The 20,888-nt window shown below is 37.5% G+C and overlaps 1 protein-coding gene across 2 annotated transcripts in view; it reads right to left on the bottom strand.

Annotated features, from left to right (window-relative positions):
* agap3 (ArfGAP with GTPase domain, ankyrin repeat and PH domain 3) overlaps positions 1–20,888 on the bottom strand; it is a 202,564-nt gene that overhangs the window by 94,848 nt on the left and 86,828 nt on the right. For both annotated transcript variants that reach the window (XM_024273323.2, XM_024273320.2), the window contains exon 2: positions 10,380–10,438. In XM_024273323.2, coding sequence (XP_024129091.1) covers positions 10,380–10,438 — 59 coding nt within the window. The remainder of the gene's footprint in view (positions 1–10,379; positions 10,439–20,888) is intronic.

Consider the following 20,888-nt stretch of genomic DNA (forward strand, 5'->3'; position numbering starts at 1 on the left):
TGGAACAAAGATCATTTGGTAAATTGAGAGCTTTGTTTCTTGGCTCAACTCTCTCTTCACCACAACTGACCAGTCCCATTACTCTTGAACAAGACCCCAGGATACTTAAACTCCTCCACTTATCGAGAGAGGACAAACTACCTTCTCTAGTCGAGAAGCATGGCCTTAGACTTAATGGTGCTGACCCTCATCCCAACCACTTCACACTGGGAAGCTATTTTTGTTGCACCAGTAACGTTACACAGCAAAATCAGTAGTGTTAATTTAACTCCCATAGAGTCAATTATAACACTTTGAAAGTGTTTATATAATTCTCACCAGCCCAGTGTTGAAATTACAATATAGAAAGTGTAACTTTTTTAACTCTATAGTAGTGTTACATAACTGACAATCTCGGTGTTGTTTTTGACACCTTGACAGTGTTTTTTTAACACTAAATTGTGTCAATGATGTACTCTTTATGTGAGTTGAATTTCAATCAATAATTTATTTGTAAATAAAAATATAATTTGTTGTTAGTCATGTTCATTCATGTATGAACAAACAGTGATTTCCTATCACATTTAATATTTTTTAGTATACAATTCCAGGAGGAATGTCATCTACATTTGGGGTTCACACAACCCCAAAGACATTTTGAATAGTAGACAATAGGCGGGGCTAGCTCCCAGATTGCCACAATACAAGTTAAAGTATAGCAGTTGAAGTGAGCCTTTTTGTGATCATACAGAAGACATGTAGAAGCAGTGACATGTTCATCTTTTCCCTTCTTGTCCACAGCTGGGTTGAAGGTTCAGCGGTTTGAGAAAAAGTGTCAAATATGTTATGATATGAAAGAAATAATTTAACATTTAGCAGGCTTTTTTAAGCTCTTTTATGAAACAACTCTGTCAGCCGGTGTTACTGGAAACAGTATTGGAAGCTCCGCCTCCAATACTGCTTTAACTCAGGGGGTGTTAAAAACAGCACCAACATCAACACTTATCAACTCAAAATACGTAACACTGGAAAAATCAACACAGATTAACACTATAGATTTTGCTGTGTAGGTTGGGTTTGTGAGGGGCTGATAGATCAAATATTTGGTAAATGTATGTACAACTCTGAGTGCTTTTAACTTCTCTATCTGCCATCTTCCTGTTTGACGTTGTGTACAGTTCGGTATCAAGAAACTGGAGCCAAGCACCAGCTGAAGGCAGTGAGAAGATCATATACAGCAGGAACTTGAAGAAACCGGCGTCAGCTCTCCTGTACAGGAAGGTAAAGAATCTGACATCAACTTGTAACTAGGGAACGCCCCAAACTGAATAAAAGGAAGGGCTCGGACAGAGAGTACTTCAGACCGGAGAAGAGAAGGCCTCTCTGTTCTCCTTTTGAACTAATCTCTTTAGTATTTCTTGCAATTGCAGAGAAATGTTTCAGGTTGATTAAACCTAACAGGGACTGTAAGCTAGCAGGAGAGCGTGTAAACAAAGAGCTCTCAGCAACACGGAGAGGAGAAGAGGGGCGGGGTTGCACGACATCAACAGAAGCAAATTTCTAAAGAATTACTGTCACTCTTAAGAAACTAGAAAAAAAAATTGGGGGCTAAAAACGGCATAATCATGAAACAAACAATGGAAACGCTTTGAAAATAGATCATAAAATGTAAAGTTTAATTCAAAGGATATATCTTTGAATTAAACTTTAATCCTAAATATTTTTATGTAATATTGTTTTCCACAGCGGCTAAAAACCAAAAGCTGCCTGGAATATAAAAATCAAAAACCAAACAGAGACTTTTGGTGTGCTTAAAGAACAGAGAGCACTAATGCAAAGTAAGCTAACCGAGCAGCAGCTCGACTATAATCGTTCCTCCGCTTCCACTCCCTGGTGTCTCACACCAGAACTCGCTGCTGCGCCTTCAGGCTAATGTATGGCGGGTGGTAGGCTGATGATGCTGCATGTCTGGGAAGAACAAAGGATCTCACCTCCTCTCCTGCTTCATATTAATCCACCCACAATCACACCCTTCTTCAAAAGATCATTAGTGGGTTGTTGAAGTCGTGTGTATGTTTAATTATTATGGGAAAGTTGAAGTTTCGCTGTCTGATGCTTTTTCAAAACTTCTTCAAAACTGACGAATATCAGAATAAACTGTAAGTCTGCAAAAGTTGGAGCTCGTGACGGCAAAAGTTATGAGTCAACAAGAACCCACTTTGAATGGAGTTCCTGCTGTTTTATACGAGCAGCAAAAAAAACTAGAATGCTTCATCAGCAGGACTCTTCTTTGGAGTCAGATCTGGAACAATTTTGCAGAGTGCAGGTTATGATCAAAGGGAGTTAATCAGAAAAGATCTGAGCGCAGGTGAAATATCAGGGAAAAAAGACGAGGTCGGACCCGACTGATGTTTGATGCCTGAGAACCAAACACTTAAGAAAGCTTTAGGGAGTTTGTGTGGAAACACCAAGAACTTCAAAAAAATGACAAGAACTGTGCTTTTTTAATTCTTTTTCTAAAGACTACTGATGCATTCCGAAAAGTAACATCATTGGAGACATGTTCCTCTACCAGATCTGTGATGGAAACAGGAAATTGAACATAGTCTGCTATATTTAGGGACGGCTAAAGACAGGGAGCAGAACATGTAACCACAGTGTTATAGTCTACAAAAAGACCAAAATGCACACAACACAAAAGGCTGAGCTGGTAAAATCAGTTAATCACTAAAACTGAAAAGGACAGACTTAAAATACTATAGAAATTAAGAAATACAAGTTAGAAGGATCTATTAGAATTACTAGGTGCAACATTGTGAAATCTGTCCAGAAAACAAAAGGTAAACTTGCAAAGCAACAGTAAAATTTACCTGCTTTATACTATTAACCCCTCCTAATCCTGATCTCAATAATAACTTAGTCACAACTGCCCTTACGAGTCGATATGGGGCTGTCTGCGGAAAAAAGAATTAGGCAACCCTGCTTGGGGCAGGCAGGTGAGGTGGCCCATTAAAAATTTTAAGATCGTAGACCGCTCAGTGAGCTCGTAAAGAGAGAATGTTCAAACACATTTTTTTTCTTCGGGTAAGCTGCGAGACACAAGTCGTAGGAGCACACATATGGATGAGTAAGGATATTTGGTCGTACAGATATTTGTTTTTTTTTTATCATCCCCAAATCTTGCAGACTGTGTAAGGAGCCTGAGTGTTAGAAACAAGGAAATTAGACAAAGTGTAGTTTGTGTTGCTCTAATGCAGGGGTCTGCAACCTGCGGCTCCAGAGCCACATGTGGCTCTTTTATCTCTCCACGGTGGCTCTCTGGCTGAAGAAAATCAAATGATAGTAATTTTTAAAAAAATTAGAGTTTAGCTTCTATTTTAGCAACATGCTAAAGTTTTTTGCTAGTTTGTTTACTGAGATTTTTAGGCTAATTTAGAAATTTAGCTTCTATTTTAGCAATTTTGTTTTCTGAGGAATATTATGCTAATTTGAACTTTAGCTAATATTTTTGCATTTTTTTCAGCTGATTTGTTATCTAAAAAAGTTTTGGGGATAATTTAGCTTCTATTTTGAAAACTTGCTAACATGTTTGACTAATTTAGATTACTGAGAAATTTTAGGCAATTTTGGAGTTCAGCTAGTAATTGAGCAACAAATTAGCTTTTTTGGCTAATCTGGCCTCTGAGTTTTTTATGCTAATTTGGAGTTTAGCTAATATTTTAGCAATATGCTAACATTTTTGGCTAATTTCTTATCTACTGGGTTTTTAGGCTAATTTAGAGTTTAGCGTTTATTTTAGCAACATGCTAGCATTTTTGGCTAATTTAATTTACTGAGGAATGAATTTTATGCTAATTCGGAGTTCAGCTATTAAGTTATTAAGCAACAAGCTAGCTTTATTGCTAATTTGGCATCTACTAAACGTAAAAGTTAAAAATGCTTTTTAAAAAATCCCATTTTGGGACATGCTAGTTTCTTTTTATATTTTTGCTTTTGTTGGTACCAAAAATACTTCACACAATTCACATTTATTAAAAAATAATAATTAAAAAAAACAATAAAAAGGTCATAAAGGTAAATCCAAATTTCTTAAAGGCTAAAGTAAGTCCATGTGGCTCCTTGTAGGGTTTGATCAGGAGATAATGGACCCAAATGGCTCTTTTACAGTTAAAGGTTGCCGACCTTTGATCTAATGTATCACGTGAGTGCGTGCAGCCTTTGCGCTCGCCCAATAAGAAGAAGCCAAAGTGGTATAATCCTGCAAATCTTCATCTGGTCTTTTTGTTTTCACAGCTCTGTTCCTTTAAATCAGGGGTTCCCAAACTACGGCCCGTGGGCCAGATCCGGCCCACATCAACATGTGGCCCGGCCCTCTTAACAATATCAGAGACTCGTGTTTTTTTATTTTTTTTCCCCAGTCTGGCCATACGATCCAGACCCACAAAGAATTCAATTTTTTATTCCAGCTTTCTGCAGTCTGTGTCGCTATCTGATACATGCAGCTCTTTGTTCAGATCTTTGTTTTGGACTTAGAGTTTAAGGAAGAGAGAAAAGTGTGAAAATGTTCATGTTCGTCTAAGAAAAGTGTTTTAAGTTTGTAGTGAAGAGTTTTACATCTGTAGTTCTAATTAGCAGATTTTGCCAACATGAGTTACTTTTAGAATGCAACTCCCGCAGTAAATGAGGGAACACTGTTCTGGTGAAAAGGTAACGTACATCATTAAAAGGATAACTTTTTATTTTCTTATGTTTTTTTCTGTGAAGATCTCAAAAGGGTTATTAATAATTGGTTACATGTGACTTTCTGGAAAAGCAGAAATGCTTAGATTTACACACCCTGCTATAAATGTCCATCTTGGTGTCATGTTAATCTGACTGGGCACAAACAGCAATTATTAGTTTCTCCTTCATGATCATGTTTACAACTGTTGATATGTCTGTGTTCTGAAGTGTGGACGACAATACGTCACTACTAAATCCAGGTACATGATGGCAGCCATTCAGCATGAACCAGTTGAACTTTCAGTGAGTGATCAATGAATGCCCAATTTGAACGCAGAGGCCGTCACGCGCGATCTGGTCCTGACATAGAAGCCTAAAATTCTGGTCTTTATGCATTTGTGTAGACTTTTCCTTGGAAGAGGCCGCTACAGCGCACATCGACGCGGCCGGTCTGTGTATGCACATTTAGGCATAACAGGAAGTTGTTGTGTTTCTTTACAGCCCGCAGCTCATTTGTCTCCCTGTCACTTTTTCTCTGTGGATTTTGACAGTTTCTCTTCTGTTCATCTCCTCTGAACTGTCCTCACAAATGATCTAATTACACTCAGATAAAACCTGTACTTTATGTGATGAACACAGCATCAGAACACGCTGCTTATCTTCACTCATTTGATTGCAGCCGGGCTTTTTAAACGAGTTTTGGTAATGACGACTATTCCTCACTCTGTGTACCCAGATAAAGACCTTGTTTTTTTTTTTATAACTAAATGAAAAACAGCGGCACTATTATATTTGAACTCATTTGCTTCAGTGTCATCTGGGGACACCTCATCATCCTCATTCAGTCTTACCTGAGCCGGCTCACAATAATTCTCAATTTACCGTAGAAAAAGTTCTTGCAGCTACAGCTCATCTAAACTAACAGTGAAGATCTTTTTTTGGCGCAGCGATCTCTCTCAAACTCTGGGTGAACTCGGATACACTCCTATTAGTCGTTTGAACTGCAGCTCTCAGGTTTTATCTTATTCTGCAGCAGCAGAGACTTTGCTTTGTTTTCCTGCAGCCTCCACTCCATTCTGGTTCCTTTGCATCCATGTCACATCTGAGTCTGATGCTGGCAGCAGCCTGGATTCTCTGTTTTACACGTCAGAAGAGGAAAGCTGCCGGACGCACTGGAGGGTTTGCTTCCTCTGATAGTCCACTTCTGTTAGAAAGTCTGAAAGCTCACCTGAGCTTTGGTACAAACCGAGCAGGTGAACTTTGGCGAGGTTCACTGCAGAGTTTTCAGCTGACAGAGGAGCAGAAATGAAGCAAGGAAGTGATGCAAGCTTTAGGGATTTAGAGTAAAAAATAGGGGAAAAAGGTGATGGAATCCAGAAAAATTGTGGGAAAAAAGTAGAAAATGTATTAGTGAAAGTGCTAATCAGTCAGAGGAAGAGTTGGTTTCTTTCTTGCTTCACCATCAGTCAAACCTACTATAGATGCACCTATAGTGCTGAGTGAATTTAGGTCATTAATAAAGTCTGTAAGCCCCATTTTTTTATATGATTTCAAAGTGTTTCCAGAGATCTTTTCATTATGATTATGCCACTTTTACCCAAAATTCAAACCTGCGTCATTTTCCAGGACATAGTTTCTGCAGAGCGGCAGGAGTTGGAAAAAAAAAAAACAAAAAAAAGTTTTTAGCCCATTCCTGTGGCGAGTGACGGCAATGCACAATTCCGCCACTAGGGGGAGCAAAGAAAACCGGCATAACAAGAGATCAAGAAATAAACATAATAAACAATGCAGTAAGTGATTATGCTACTAAATTGGCAAACTTACAGGTATCAAGCTGACCATAGCTTGTTTTGCTATAGACCCTTTTCACAGTGTTCAGAGTGACTTCCAGTTATATATCCATGGCTTAGAACGGCAAAGCTGACAGCTGAACGCTGTTTAACGCAATTTTACGCAAATAATGAAAGGTAACCTAACCAATTCTAACAGAAATTTGTACAATATTTATTCTAGGAATGTCCTACCTAGCTGTATTGGTTTCCGCTCTTAGATCAAATGTCAGAACTCCTGCCTGCAGAATGCTCCACAGCAGCTTCCCCAAGTTTGTATGGATATTAAACGAGTCGTGATTATTTCTCTCGGACAGTTAGACGAAGGTTACAGGTACTTCATTAAATGCTGCTTGTTTGATTATGAAGGTAATTCAGATTTTCTTCTTTCAATTTATGCTAACGCTAGCTTTTTATGACAGTGATGAGATGTAGAGCTGTAGAAGATCTTTTCTGTCCAGGTAAAGTTGCTTAAAGTCACAAAAAAAGCTAAAGTAAGTAAGACTATTTCAACGTGTATTACAATAAAGAAAAACTAATAATTGTTGTGTTATTTTTTGATGTAGCTCCTCTTTGCTGTTGCTCATAACCATGTCTGATCCATGCAAGCTAATAAAGGTAAACAAGGCTAAAAATAATTTTAAACCATCAAAAACATTGTATATGTAAGGAAATTATTATTAGTGGCTAGGGTTGATCTTTTGTCTTGACCGCTCTTATTTTGAAAGCTGAAAAAAACGTGGTCTTCGTAGTGGCACTTAAAATGTTTGCTGCACCACTTGGTAAACATTCGTATTTTTACAATTGCCTCTGAAAATATCCCCCAAAAACATCAAATACCTCTTATGACAACAAGCATATTTAGCCTTGGATGCAGTTAAAACACACGCGGCCAACATGCAACAATGTGCATCTTTGCTGCTCCTATTACATGTATTACATGATTAGTTTTTGTGCTGATCGCACTTAAAACACGTGTGGATAACATCAAGCAAAATAGAACCTGTTAAAATAATATCTGCTCAACTGAAAGGTCGATATTTTCAATAAAAAATCAAATATTAAGGATTATTCAAACTTGTATTTAGATTTGTGAACGATCTAAGACAGAAAATGAAAACACAGTTCAACGGGACTTTTATAAAATAAAAATTGTAGATTTTTCGGTTGATATTGGTAAGGTTACATGTGATTATTTACGAAAAATTGGGTTTAACAGTGTTCAGTTGTCAGCTTTGGCGTTCTAAACAGGAACATCGGAAGTTATTTTTCGCATTTTCAGCCCTGTCACTATTTTGTCTGACGTCACCGTGAAAAGGGTCTATTATGTTACTTTACATCAGACGGGTTGAATGTGGCCCCCTGAACAAAAATGAGTTTGACACCCCTGCTCTAAATTGTTGCCAGGAGTAGTGCTGCAACAAACGATTATTTTACTAGTCGACTAATCACCGATTATTTTTAACGATTAGTCAACTAATTGGATCGTGGGGAAACTGGATGTAAAGCACACAGCTTAACCATCATTAGCTTTATACTAACTAAAAACGAGATATACAGCATTACCTGTGATAATACTAGTGTGAATGCTGTAAGCTGAATTTGGACACTGAAGATGCTAGTGCTGATAGCTGAAGATGCTGAAATTGATAGCTGAATAGGCTGAAGCTGATAGCCAGCTATAAAATGCTAGTTAAATGCCAAATTAGCCTAAAAAAATCCATAATTGGCCAAAACAGCTAGCATGTAGCTGAAATATTAGCTAAACTCCAAATTAGAATAAAAAACTAATTAGCCAAATTAGCTAGCATGTTACTGAAATATTAACTAAACTCTAAATTAGCCTAAAAAATGATAAAAAAAGATGCTAGTGCTGATAGCAGAAGATGCTGAAATTGATAACTAAAAACACTGAAGCTGATAGCTGAAAATGCTGAAGCTGATAGCCAGCTAAAAAATTAGCTAAATGCCTAATTAGTCTAAAATAAAAAAAACTTAGGTTAGCCAAAACCACTAGCATGTAGCTGAAATATTAGCCAAACTCCCAAATAGCCTAAAAACTGAAAAAAAGCCACAATTAGCCAAACCAGCTAGCATGCAAATATTAGCCTAGCTTCAAAACAGCCTATAAAACTTGTTTAAAAAAGCCTAAATTAGCCGAAATAGCTAGCATGTGGCCGAATTATTAGCTAAACTCAAAAATAGCCTAAAAAACCTTGATAAATGCCAAAATAGTCCAAAAAGCTAGCATAATGCCATTATAACTTCACCTTTTTACACTATATATAATACAAAATAATGACTAATCGACTATTAAATTAGTCGTCGACTATTTTAAAAGTTGTTTAGTCGTCGATTAGTCGACTAATCGTGGCAGCCTTAGCCAGGAGTGATGTGGACAAACTCCGCCCCCTTCCTGTGACCTATAAGTGAGCTATACGCTCTCCTACTAGCTAACAGCCCCCATCACGACCCCAATTAATCATGCAACCAAAATGACGAGCAACATTGGAGCCATCCAGATGTAGAGTTTGGACAAGGAAAAACAAGACACGCATAAAACTGTTTGTCTGCAAGTGGATGGATCAGAACGGGGCGGAGCAGGAATTTCATGGCCCCACCCATTGTATTTTCTACATCACAAATACAATCTTTTTCAAACAGCATTTTTTGGTTGCTCCAGATTCAAATTCATTTTATTTGTAAAGCACCTTCCATGTAAGACAAACAGCTCAAGATGCGGTACATAAAAAAAGAAACAAAACACACACTACCAAGTACTAAGATAATATTATACACAAACAAACACAAATTAAATGAATAAATGATTAATTGAATGAACAATTTGAATAAATAAATCGTTAAAATTTGAATTTTAAGCCCAACTTTCTTATTATTTGTCCTCCATTGTCAGAAAATGCCACAAGTTAAAAACACAATTTTCATCCGAGTGGGTCTTTAAATTGTTGTTTTCCAGACTGGCTTTTGTTCTGATGAACTCAGGTAACAAGCAGCCAAATAAAAACATTTCTGATTTTCAACCAGGAAACTTTTTATAGTAATTACACACCAAAAACCGAAAGGGAGAACAGTAAACACCTGCAAAAGTTTGATAAGAACTCAAAAAGCTGGAGACTCAAACTGGAGCACAGAACATTTTAGGTTCATTAAAATATATTTATTTAAAAAAAAAAAGACATGTATGAAAAGCAGTTTTAATCGCGACTTCTTTGAAAGTTTTCTATAAACTGTGAAGTTCTTCAGCATAATTCTCTTTAACACAACCCCCGTGTGCAGACATTTCCAATTAACTCCTGGATCTTTAAAGCAAACAGGCGTGTTTGAAGTCATATATTGCAAGTTTTCCTTTGAGCCCACCCCTCATCTACTTTGTTTCATTGAAGTTTTCCGTTTCGAAAAGACTACAATCAATGTACCTTACAGGGAAAACATCACATCCAGCAGCACAAAGAGACAGAAGCTCTTCAAGGCTGCGAGTTCCTATGTGTGAAAAACACCGGGATGCTGGTTGTGCATGTGGCTGTGGTTGTGTAAGTGTGTGTTTTCTTAGCGGGTGGGATCAGACCCAGAACGTGTCACCGGTCTAGCCCAAAACTGTCACTCATCTTGCCGTCCCGCTGTAAGCCACCCTGCATCTTCACGCCAGCAACTCTCCTTTAAAAACATAATAAATAAAAAGAGGAAGAATCGCCCGCTTTGTGCCAGAAAATAGCCCGGCCTATTTCCCAAATATTCCTCTTCATGTGAAACAACAGAGCGGCGTGGCGTGGACGCAACTTTCTTTTGAGATGACGTGAATGAAAACAGAGAAATGAAAATGTTACTCACCACTTTCAGCTCTGGAACGGATCGACTCAACGTCCATTCCTGACTGTTGACGAAAGAGTCTGAAAACAAAACCAGAAAAGATGTTTTAGAAACCTAACAAAAAACTGTGTCTGCAGACAGGAGGGTCAGCTTAACATATAAGTTATTTATGACATTTTCTAAAACCCACCAGGAACGTTCACGAGGATGGAAAAAATACTATTTTCACCAACATTTGTGGAGTTTTGTCAAGTATAAGGTAAGAATAGTATAAAAATATCTTTCATATTACATTCAAGGTTTCAAGAACATTAAGACAGATCGCATTCTTTCACCTTTTTGCAAGAGTATTTCACAGAAACTTAAAAAAAAGGAAATCTAACCTCCACCTCCTGACAAGAAGAGATAAAATGACATAAAAATCCTATCACATCACCAATGATAAATTCATGTAAAGCATTAAATTGTCTTCTGGTTGCAGTGAAAGTCGAAAACTGGTTAAAATATATGATAAATAATAAATCTACCACAGTACAGTTTACCGATTTTCTTTTTTTTTTTATGGAATCTACCAGAATAAATGAGAATCTACAGATCCAAAATGCAGAAAGTGCTTAAACTGTTAATACATACCTTTAAAATACCTTAAAATTAACTTTTAAGTGTATACAAATGTTCATTCTTCACTATAAAGAACCCCAAAGCAGTATTTTATTCCATTCATGCATCTCTGAGCACCAGCTCCTCCCAACCCACAAAGACAAGTGTTCACATTGTGACATCACAAAGTGAGGAACAGCCCCTTTCACGAAGAGTCTGCACTGCCAGCTCCACCCACTTTCATTTTATATGCACAACATCCATCTTTGTAAAAGTTTGAATGTTTGTTATTGTGGGAGAAATGCAGACACACTGCTGAAGCCGGCTATAGGATGATGTCATGAAATGGGCGGCACCCACAGGAAGCGAAAGGCGGAGCCTCAGAGATCGAGGCGTCTTACTTCCAGGTAGGAAAGGAGTTCACAAAAATAACTCATATTTCATAAATAATTTGTTCTTTAGAGTTCCAAAAGTAAAATATGAGCATATATATGAATATAGTTCACTCTAAAAGACTTAAGAAAACCATATTTATTATTAAAAATATTTGTCCCATTAGAATTTATCATTTTAGTATCACTTGTTTACTGTTTTTGTTCAACACTTCAAACACTTTAGTATGACATTAACTGAAAAAGATGCTGAAGCTTTTTGCTGAAAATGATGACACAATTTACTTTAATTGCGGAAGGGATTTGCTGAAAATGCAAAAGCTATTTTACAAAATATTAAATTTGCTAAAATGACTGGAAATTTAATTGAATAAATTTGAAAGAGCCCTGAAATTGACCTAAATTTCTGAAAAATGTGTTGTAAAATTGTTTAAAAATCCTTAATACATGCCAATTTTTCTAAAATATTTAGTGTGTTGCTTTAATATTAGCTAAATTCCAAATTAGCAAAAAACAAACCTCAGTAGATGCCAAATTAGCCAAAATAAGACTAGCACATTGTTTAAACACTAGCTAAACTCCAAAATAGGCTAATATTACTCAGTAAACTAAATTTGTCAAAAAGTTAGCATGCTGCTAAAATATGAACTAAACTCCAAATTAGCATTAAAAAAACTCAGTAGATGCTAAATTAGCCAAAAACGTTAGCATGCCACTAAAATTTAAGCTAACCTATAAATTAGCATAAAGAAACTCAGTAGATGCCAAATTAGTCAAAAACATTAGCATGCTTCTAACATTTGAGCTAAGCTCTAAATTAGCATAAAAAACCTCAGTAAATGCCAAATTAGCCAAAAAGGCTAACACATTGCTTAAACACTAGCTAAACTCCAAAACAGGCTAATATTACTCAGTAAACTAAATTAGTCAAAAAGTTAGCATGCTGCTAAAATATGAACTAAATTCTAAATTAGCATAAAAAAAACTCAGTAGATGCCATATTAGCCAAAAACATTAGCATGTTGCTAAAATATGTGCTAAACTCTAAATTAGCACTAAAAAAAAAAATCAGTAGATGCCAGTTTATCCAAGAATGTTAGCATGCTGCTAAAATATGAGCGAAACTCCAAATTAGCATTAAAAAAAAACCCCAGTAGATGCCAAATTAGCCAAAAACGTTAGCATGCTACTAACATTTGAGATAAACTCTAAATTAGCTTAAAAAAACCTCAGTAGATACCAAATTAGCAAAAAAACGTTAGCGTACTGCTAAAATATTAGTTAGACTCAACATTTTTTAATTAGAAAAAAGTTTTTATCTCTTAACGCATAAAGAAAAACCTTTATAAATATCGCTGAAGCCTCAAAACAAACAAAAAAAAATAGTCTGTCTCAAACCCCCCAATTTAAAGATGTTAAAATCTCTAAGCAGGATGTATCTAATCTCTCTTATTTAAGCAGCAATTATTGGGCCAGAATCAACTTGCTCAGATTCTGGGTAATATTTGGAGCATTTGCCTGAAAATCACAACATTTGAAACAGCAGCGTTGGGAAATAAACACAGAAGCAGAGCCTGTCTCCCACACAGCTGAGCTAAACAACAATTACAACAAAGCCCACCTGCCTGTTATAGGGTCTGTCTCCTCATCATAACTCCCAAAGAGGTCAGCCTCTCTAAAATCAGCTGACAAGTCGGGTTTTCACCTGCTGACCCCATCAACATGTCATCGACAGAAGCCTTGTCATTATAGTCGGCCCGTTTACCGCGACAGTAGTGGTTTCCTTCAGAGCCCGAGGCGACGGGAACATGAGGGGAACGACAGAATAAACAATAACGTAACCACTGCTGTTACAAGGCTCCTGTGTTTTCCTTTAGAAATCTATAATAAGAGCTGGAATGAGTCATGCCCGAGGACGCCCCGAGCTCCTCACCTACAACAATTATCCCTAACTAAAGTGTTGACTTATTTCTTCAGTATCGCACTTGCTGCAGGAGATGGGGGGGTGTTCAGCACAGAGGGGTTTTTACCGTCATTGTGTGAGGCAGACGCTCTTACACAGCACGCCTCTCGTCGAGCACCTCCTGACATGTCACGACATGACTGAAGGCGTCGTAAGTGCACGTTCTCCAGCTTCCGGAGATCAACCGGGATAAAGCTCTACCTGTCATTTGGTTCACCTCACATGCCGTCTGCTCCTTGTATGCTTCCTAAATGGTGTTTTGTTGAGCAATAAAAGGGAAAGATTCACACAATCTTCACAGGTCACAGAGCGCTCAACGGTTGGATCCCTCCAACGGACACAAAATGCATTTAAATGCTTAGTCATTTTCTGGAAATATCCCTCTCCGAACATCTTGTTTCAAGTTTCTCTCAATCCGAAAACAAAACAAACGATGTGAAAATTTGAGCATTCCCCGCCCATTTCAGCGGAATCCACGGGACTAACCCGGCGTGAAACCAGCAGAAGTGTTGACTCGTTTTCTACTTCCATTCAGTTAAAGACTCCAATGAAAATGTTGTTTTCAACACGTTTTTCTTCTGACAAAGTAAAAATATTTTTAAAATTAAGCTCAAATTTGAATTTGAGTGTCTATTTTAATCGTTATGATTCAGGAGGACCTGATTGTAGCTGAAAATCATCAGCTGAAAGCAGAAATGAACCACTTCTCATGTAATCTTGAGGAACGACTATTGGAAAAGCAGCAGTGTCGGCATTAAGGATTGTAAATAACACAACATGGTCTGAGCGAAACTTTATAGTATAATTTTATTTATTTTAATTGTGTCGTCATTTGTGATGTTAAAGTAAGAGTGTGTACTTGAGTGACCTTTGGTCTGATATAGTTTTAGTTTGATTTTATTTATTCTTATCGTATTATTACTAACATTCTTTGATGAATACAATCTTTCCTTTAGATTATTGTTACTGATTAATATAAATTATTTGTCAGTGGATGTTTTGAAATATGATTACATCAATGATATTAATGATCCTTTATAACTTGAATCTGTTATTGTAGATTATAAATATTTGATATTCATTCCTTAACCGATTTTGATAATTCATGTTTATTCATTCATTGTATAATATTTTCTATTCAGTTTGTAGATTTTTTTTACATTTATATTGAAGTCTGTATTGATTTTAACTTGTTTGGTGACAAAAGATGGAAACCAGCTTCGGCTATGATCTGGTGTGAAGCATCTTTAATGTTTTTTGAACACTGTCACAGTCAAATAAACTGCTAATATTAAAGGAAGTACCGGTAACCGGAACATCAACACCGCCAGCTGGCGAAAAATACTTGTTTTTGGACCAAAAACACTAATATAAGCAGCAACCCTAACCGTTGTTTCTTTTTTTGCCTTTTAAGCTTTGAACCTTTACCACCTGAGGCGTCTCTGTCAAAACCTACAATGCTCTTAGACTTACTAACTCCTTACACCAGGGGGGCCAAACTCAATCGCACAGGGGGCCAAAATCCAAAACACACCTTAGGTCACAGACCTAACAGGATAAACATTTATTGAACACTCTGAAACTACATTTTAAAACTTTAAAACTGCAACTTTTAAACATAATTATGAAGTAGATGTATAGCATTATCTGTGATAATGCTAGTGTGAATGCTGGAAGCTCAATTTGGCTGCTGAAAACAATAAAGCTGATAGCTAGCTAAAATATTCTATAAAATCCCAAATTAGCCTAAAAAACAAACAAAAAAAAGCAACTTAGGTTGACCAAAACAGCTAGCATGTAGCTGAAAAAAATAGTTAAACTTCATAGTAGCCTAAAAAACAAAAAGAAATAATGCCTAAAATTGTCAAAACAGCAAAAAAGTAAATATTAGTGTAAAACAGTCTAAAATAACTTTTAAAAAGCCTAACAGCTAGCATGTCGCTAAATTCTTAGCTAGACTACAAAATAGCCTAAAAATATTAGTAAATACCAAAACGGCACAAAAAGCTATCAGAATTCCCACTTTTAAAACTTCAAAATCGTTAATTTTTTACATAACATAATATTATTCCAGAATAAATCAACTTAAACCTTAAATAACTTCATATTTTACTCTCCATAAAATTTATTTTGTCAAAATTATACAAGTTAGAAATATTCATGATATAACATCAGGTCATTAATAACAATAAAATAAAACCTGGAGGGCCAGATCTGGCCCCTGGGCCAAGACTTTGACACGTGATGTAAACAGATGGATGATGGGAAATGGGGGTGTGCTTACTATGCACTAACTCATAGGTGAATATCTAATGAATTCCTACTACACTGCAGGAACTATGTTCTAAAAAAAACAGTTTTTTAATTTTTTTATTTTGGGAAATCAAAAGACCACTTAAAATAGATCAAAAGTCGATCTGACCTACACTGACACCATTTAGGGTTAGAACACATTAGAAACACGTCTTTGGTTGACAATTTTACCCATTTTCCATCTTGTGAAGGTCACAAACAGCTAATTATTTGTTCTGGAGACGAATAAGGACGAGAACTCACTGATCAGGTCACTAAAGGTCAAACCAAACAACACATGTACAGTCTTCAAAAAGTCATTTTTATCCTCAAGGAAATCTGAAAAATACAACAAAATCATGCTTTTATTCTTCAAATGGAATTAAAAAAATTCTTTGAGTTACAGCATCCTCTAAATATGTTCATCGCCACATTAAAAATCCCAAAATGTCCATGAACACAGAGAAGCAGCGTCTGCCATGCCAGCTGAAGACACCAGAGCCTTTGTCTGAGTGAGAGGATCATTGTGGCTCCAGATTGTTTGTCAGGTTTTTCACTTCACTGCTCATGTCTGCTCAGATGAAATGACCACTCAGTCTGAGAACAAAGAGGCACAGCTGCCACGAAACTTATTCAATTTCATAAAAAGAAGAAAAAAAAAAAAATGGAGCTTGTTACTCGCACACATTCATGCAGTGAGACTGCAGAGATTTGGAGAAGGAGAGGTCTAAACTTACACTCCAACTTTCCAACCATGCTCTTTCACGGTCAGAAATTAAAGAGTGAGATTTCAGAGAGCTAAACGTTTCGCCGACCTCAACCAACATTCCCTAGCAGACTGTGTTTTTTTTCCCTTCAGTATGTTTCAACAAAGCGGTTCTGCAGCATCGGCCTTGCCGGTTCTCCGAAAAGCACCTATGCACACACAATAACCCAGAAACAGCTTTCATCTTTGATCTGCTGAGCTCCAGTTTCCCCCCAAAACCTGAGGGGGTAAGTGACAGACAGAATCAGCAGAAAAGAAGAAAAAAAATCCTTATTCCTTAATGCAATCTGGATGTCTTGCCCTACTTAAAGCTCTTTCATGTCTTTGTAGTCTGCAGACAAGTATTGATCACTGCACTCTGCAGGCAAACTGGGAATTCTTCTTAAAGATCTGCTCCAATGAAAATTGAGTTTGGGGTGTTTTTAGCATGTTTTCTGAGAATAGAGGACATAAATTATCAAAATTTAACAATACAACTTGACAAAGAGCTTATTTTGTAATTTAGAAAATTCATAAAATTGATTAATAGATTTGAATCAATTTAAGATGAACAGACTAATAATCTGTTCATAAAAATATAGATCAATTTAGCACATAAAGCTAAAGTCTGCTAGCTTGATGCTAACGTTTAATGGAATTTTCCATAAGACGGCTAATCGCTAACGCTCAGTCAATGTAAACATACATTGTTGACTAAATTAATATCTTCATAAACTCACAGGAATTAATTTTCCAAGCACTTTTAAGAAAATATTTTTAAGTAACCATTTGTGGGGTTCTGCAAACTACGGCCCGTGGGCCGGATCCGGCCCTCCTCCATATTTGGCCCCGAACTGTTTTGGCTAAATTAGACTTTTTTCGAGTTTTTTAGGTTAATTTGGCATTTAGCTAATATTTCAGCTACTGTTTTGGCTAATTTAACCTTTTTTCAGATTTTTAGGCTGATTCTGAGTTTAGCTAACATTTTAGCTTTGTTTTGGCTAAATTAGACATTTACAAATTAGACGTTGCTCTGCGCCAACGGTCCTGCCCACAACTCAGTTGCAAAAACATTACATGTTTCTTTATTGGCTGATATTAATTGCACATATTTACATGCAACCAGCACAAAAACTGATGGAAATCACATTGGCTTCATGTAAAACGTGAAACGAACTCTGGTTCACTTTAAGCAAACCGTATGTTCCAGTCTGAATAGACCCTTAAGCATCTCTGCTTCTGCTGTTGACATCTCCTTTATTTGTGTTCTGCAATGACAAGTTACCACGGAAACCCACTCTTTTGTGGTGTCAGGCGCGTTTGTCCATTTATTCCACTCCACCGTCAGTCAGTCAGGCAACAGGAATGTGGGAGTGCCCATCAACCTAGGTGAGGTTGGGTGTTCTGCGCTCTGGGGAGGACTCTCGGCTTGTTGCTACCTGCCTGAACGCTCGTTCTTAATTTAAATCCCGAAAGCTGAAGCTCAGCGCGCGCACAACCAAACACACATTGTGTTAGTGTTGTTGTGGGAGTTGTGAGAAGTTGGAGGTGTCCCCACCCCCACCTGTGGAGGAACAAAGCCTCCGTGGTGCCTGCAGACCGGGGAGTGATCACTGAACCGTGCACTCACATTTGAGCTCTGTGGCGCTCCTTGGGACTGAGGAGCGCTGGCTGCTCGTGACGCGTATAATGCGGTCATAAATGTATCTAGAGATTGCAGCGAACAGATAAAACTGCACATTTGCTGAAGCCTTCAGACTTGCTTTAACTTGCTTTTACTCTTTTTGAAAATTTTTGGGGAGAAAATCCCTCTGAGTTTGCGTTTGTGTGTGATCCATGCTCTCTTATCTCCAATCTGACGTAAAAGTTATGGAAATCCCTTCAGCTATTTATTTATGTTTTTGCTCTGTCTGATTCGATATCGCTCTCTGTAAATCTCTGCCAACAATATTTCTTGTGTCAACTTTATCTTACAGTAGTGAGCTGGAAGTCTTTAGTTCTGCATAAACAAATTTATGTCTATTTAGATGAGAGCCTTTTGCTTTAAATGTTGTTAAATCTGTATTTAGTCATTCAATTGCAAGACTTTAAAGACCCAATAAATCATTTAATCTTTTTTTTTTAGTAACCTACAGTTCAGCTAGCTTAAAACATTTCAACCCTTATCTCTAAAGAATACTGGTGTTTGTGAGTCTTTCTTTGTATTTAATTAACAGATAATTAATTAGAACAGTTTTCTACTGTAATGTTTTGAAAATTTGATCTGGTTAAATGCAAATGTTGCTTTAAAGTCCCAACCAAAGACTTTCTTTGTAGTCTTTTAATTGTGATTATGTAATTTTTAGACTTAATAAAAAAGAAAGTGACACCTATTCACATATAATTTTACAAACATGTGTGAACAGTGTTGAACCTTTCTCTTTTTCCTGTGTCTGCAGGTCACCGCTCCCCCAGGGGACGGGTCAAATGCAGAGAACATGTTTCACACACCTAATGGAACTTGAAGTTTAACCTTGATTACTGCCCTTGTGCTATCCAAGACATGTTAACTTTTTAATGGTTTTTGATTTTCAAGATAGCACAATATGTGCAACCAACAACAAAATTAGGCCGTGGACGCACTAAAAATACATGTGGGCAATTAGTGTTGGAAGAAAAATAACCGATTTTTAGACGCTTCCCGACTCTGGTTCACTTCCCGGAACAAATTTTCAGTCTGAATACACCCAAGCGGACCCTGGTTCAGAACCAGGAACTGCTCTCTGACCCATCTTTCAGGGGTTTGTTTCCATTTGGACTAAGCTCCGGTTCGCTCTGAGTTTCTTCTGTCTAAAAAAAAGGCTCCAAAATGGCCACCGTAGACGGTCATTTTGTGATGCAAACAGAGAGATACGGACAAACGATGCAACAGCAACTCATTGAAATGTGGTTGGATGAATCCAGGCTTATTATTAAACAGCATTTAACGTGATACACATTGCTTCTCACACTGTTTTTCTGACCACTATCACTTATCAGCGTATTCAGCTGTTATCTCCTCCACCGTACCAAAGTAGCTAATAAAAAGTGTACCTGACGTTGATACAGATGTTCAAAATTGGTAAGCATGGAGTGACCTATCCCGACAAGGATTGGAGCGTAGGACTTCCATGATTCTTTCCATTTGTCCCGCCCTCATAATTACTGGCCAATGACTGAAGAGATCTTTTGTCACATGGTTTTGTTTACAAGCTTTAGTTCGAAACATAAAAGTCAACTTAACAACAGTCGGAATACAGAACAAACGCTTGGTTCAGTACTCAATCTGGAACAATTTAAGTAGACTCGGTTCGGACTTATGGACTTTTCCAGTCTGACTACACCCTTAACTTAAAATTATATTTCTGAATATTTCTTTATACAAATCGTCCAATCCTCCATAATTCTCATTCCTTTGCCCTGCCCTAATAACTCCTGGCCAATGACTAAAGAGATTTTCAGTCACGTGATTTTGTTTATAGGTTTTGCGTCTTTGAAGAAATGTCTGGTAGAGGGTAGTCTGAATACAGACCAAACAGAAGCTTCAGGACCTGATCTGGATCATTGGATTTTTCCAGTCTGAATACATTCATAGAGATTTAAAGTTAAAGTCCCATTAGTTGTCACACACTTGGATGTGTTCAATTTGTGCTCCCCATTTGATCCATTCCCTTTGGGGGAGTGGTGAGCTGGAGACACAGCTGAACTGGTTTAACCCTGAATCCAACCCCTTAATGCTGAGGGTCCCATTTTTAGTCTTTGCTATGACCCAGCCGGGATTTGAACTCACGACCTTCCAGTCTCAGGGTGGACACTCTACCACAAGGCCACTGAGCTGGTCGAAGTGCTACAAATACAGGTGCATGTGTGTCACCTACTATGTCATTGACGTTTTGCCATGCAAGCCTTTCTTGGTCTCTTGTGAACTGGACCTGGATGCACAAAAAGCTGCAAATCTCAGCCTTTAATTGAGAAAGTTACAAATATTTGCCTCTCCTCGCCAGCTCTTCCAGGCAACTGGACAAACACACTGCACTGTCAGAGTTAACCTTTAAGCGCGGTGCTTAAGTCCTTTCCCCCTTGCCCCATCATTACAGCATGTAAGCCCTCTTTGATATAGCTCAGCAAGACTGACAAATGCATCCTGGTTTTGGCTACAGAGCGCTTTAACCACTTCTTTATACTTCTTCGAGCAACAGGTATAAAGACTCTGAACAGCGTGCTCCGCCACCCAGCTGCTTACAGTACAACAGACCAGTATAATGTGCTCCAATCAGTCACCGCTGATTTAATTTTACTGCTCTAACCTACTCGTTTAGCAAACAACTGAAACCAAAACGAATGCATACAAGAGGTCTAACCATGCAAAACACAGGAGACCTACGAAACCCAAAATAGAATTCCAGAGGGACTTTCTGGAACCAGAAGCTTTTGAGCGCCTGCCAACTCACAATTCTCCACATGTTTCTCATTTGCCTGTCTTCCTTTGAGAGAGAGAAAAAAGGAAAAGACACCTCTGT

The sequence above is a fragment of the Oryzias melastigma genome, linkage group LG17 (genome assembly GCF_002922805.2).
Source record: "Oryzias melastigma strain HK-1 linkage group LG17, ASM292280v2, whole genome shotgun sequence".
Classification (NCBI taxonomy): Eukaryota; Metazoa; Chordata; class Actinopteri; order Beloniformes; family Adrianichthyidae; genus Oryzias; species Oryzias melastigma.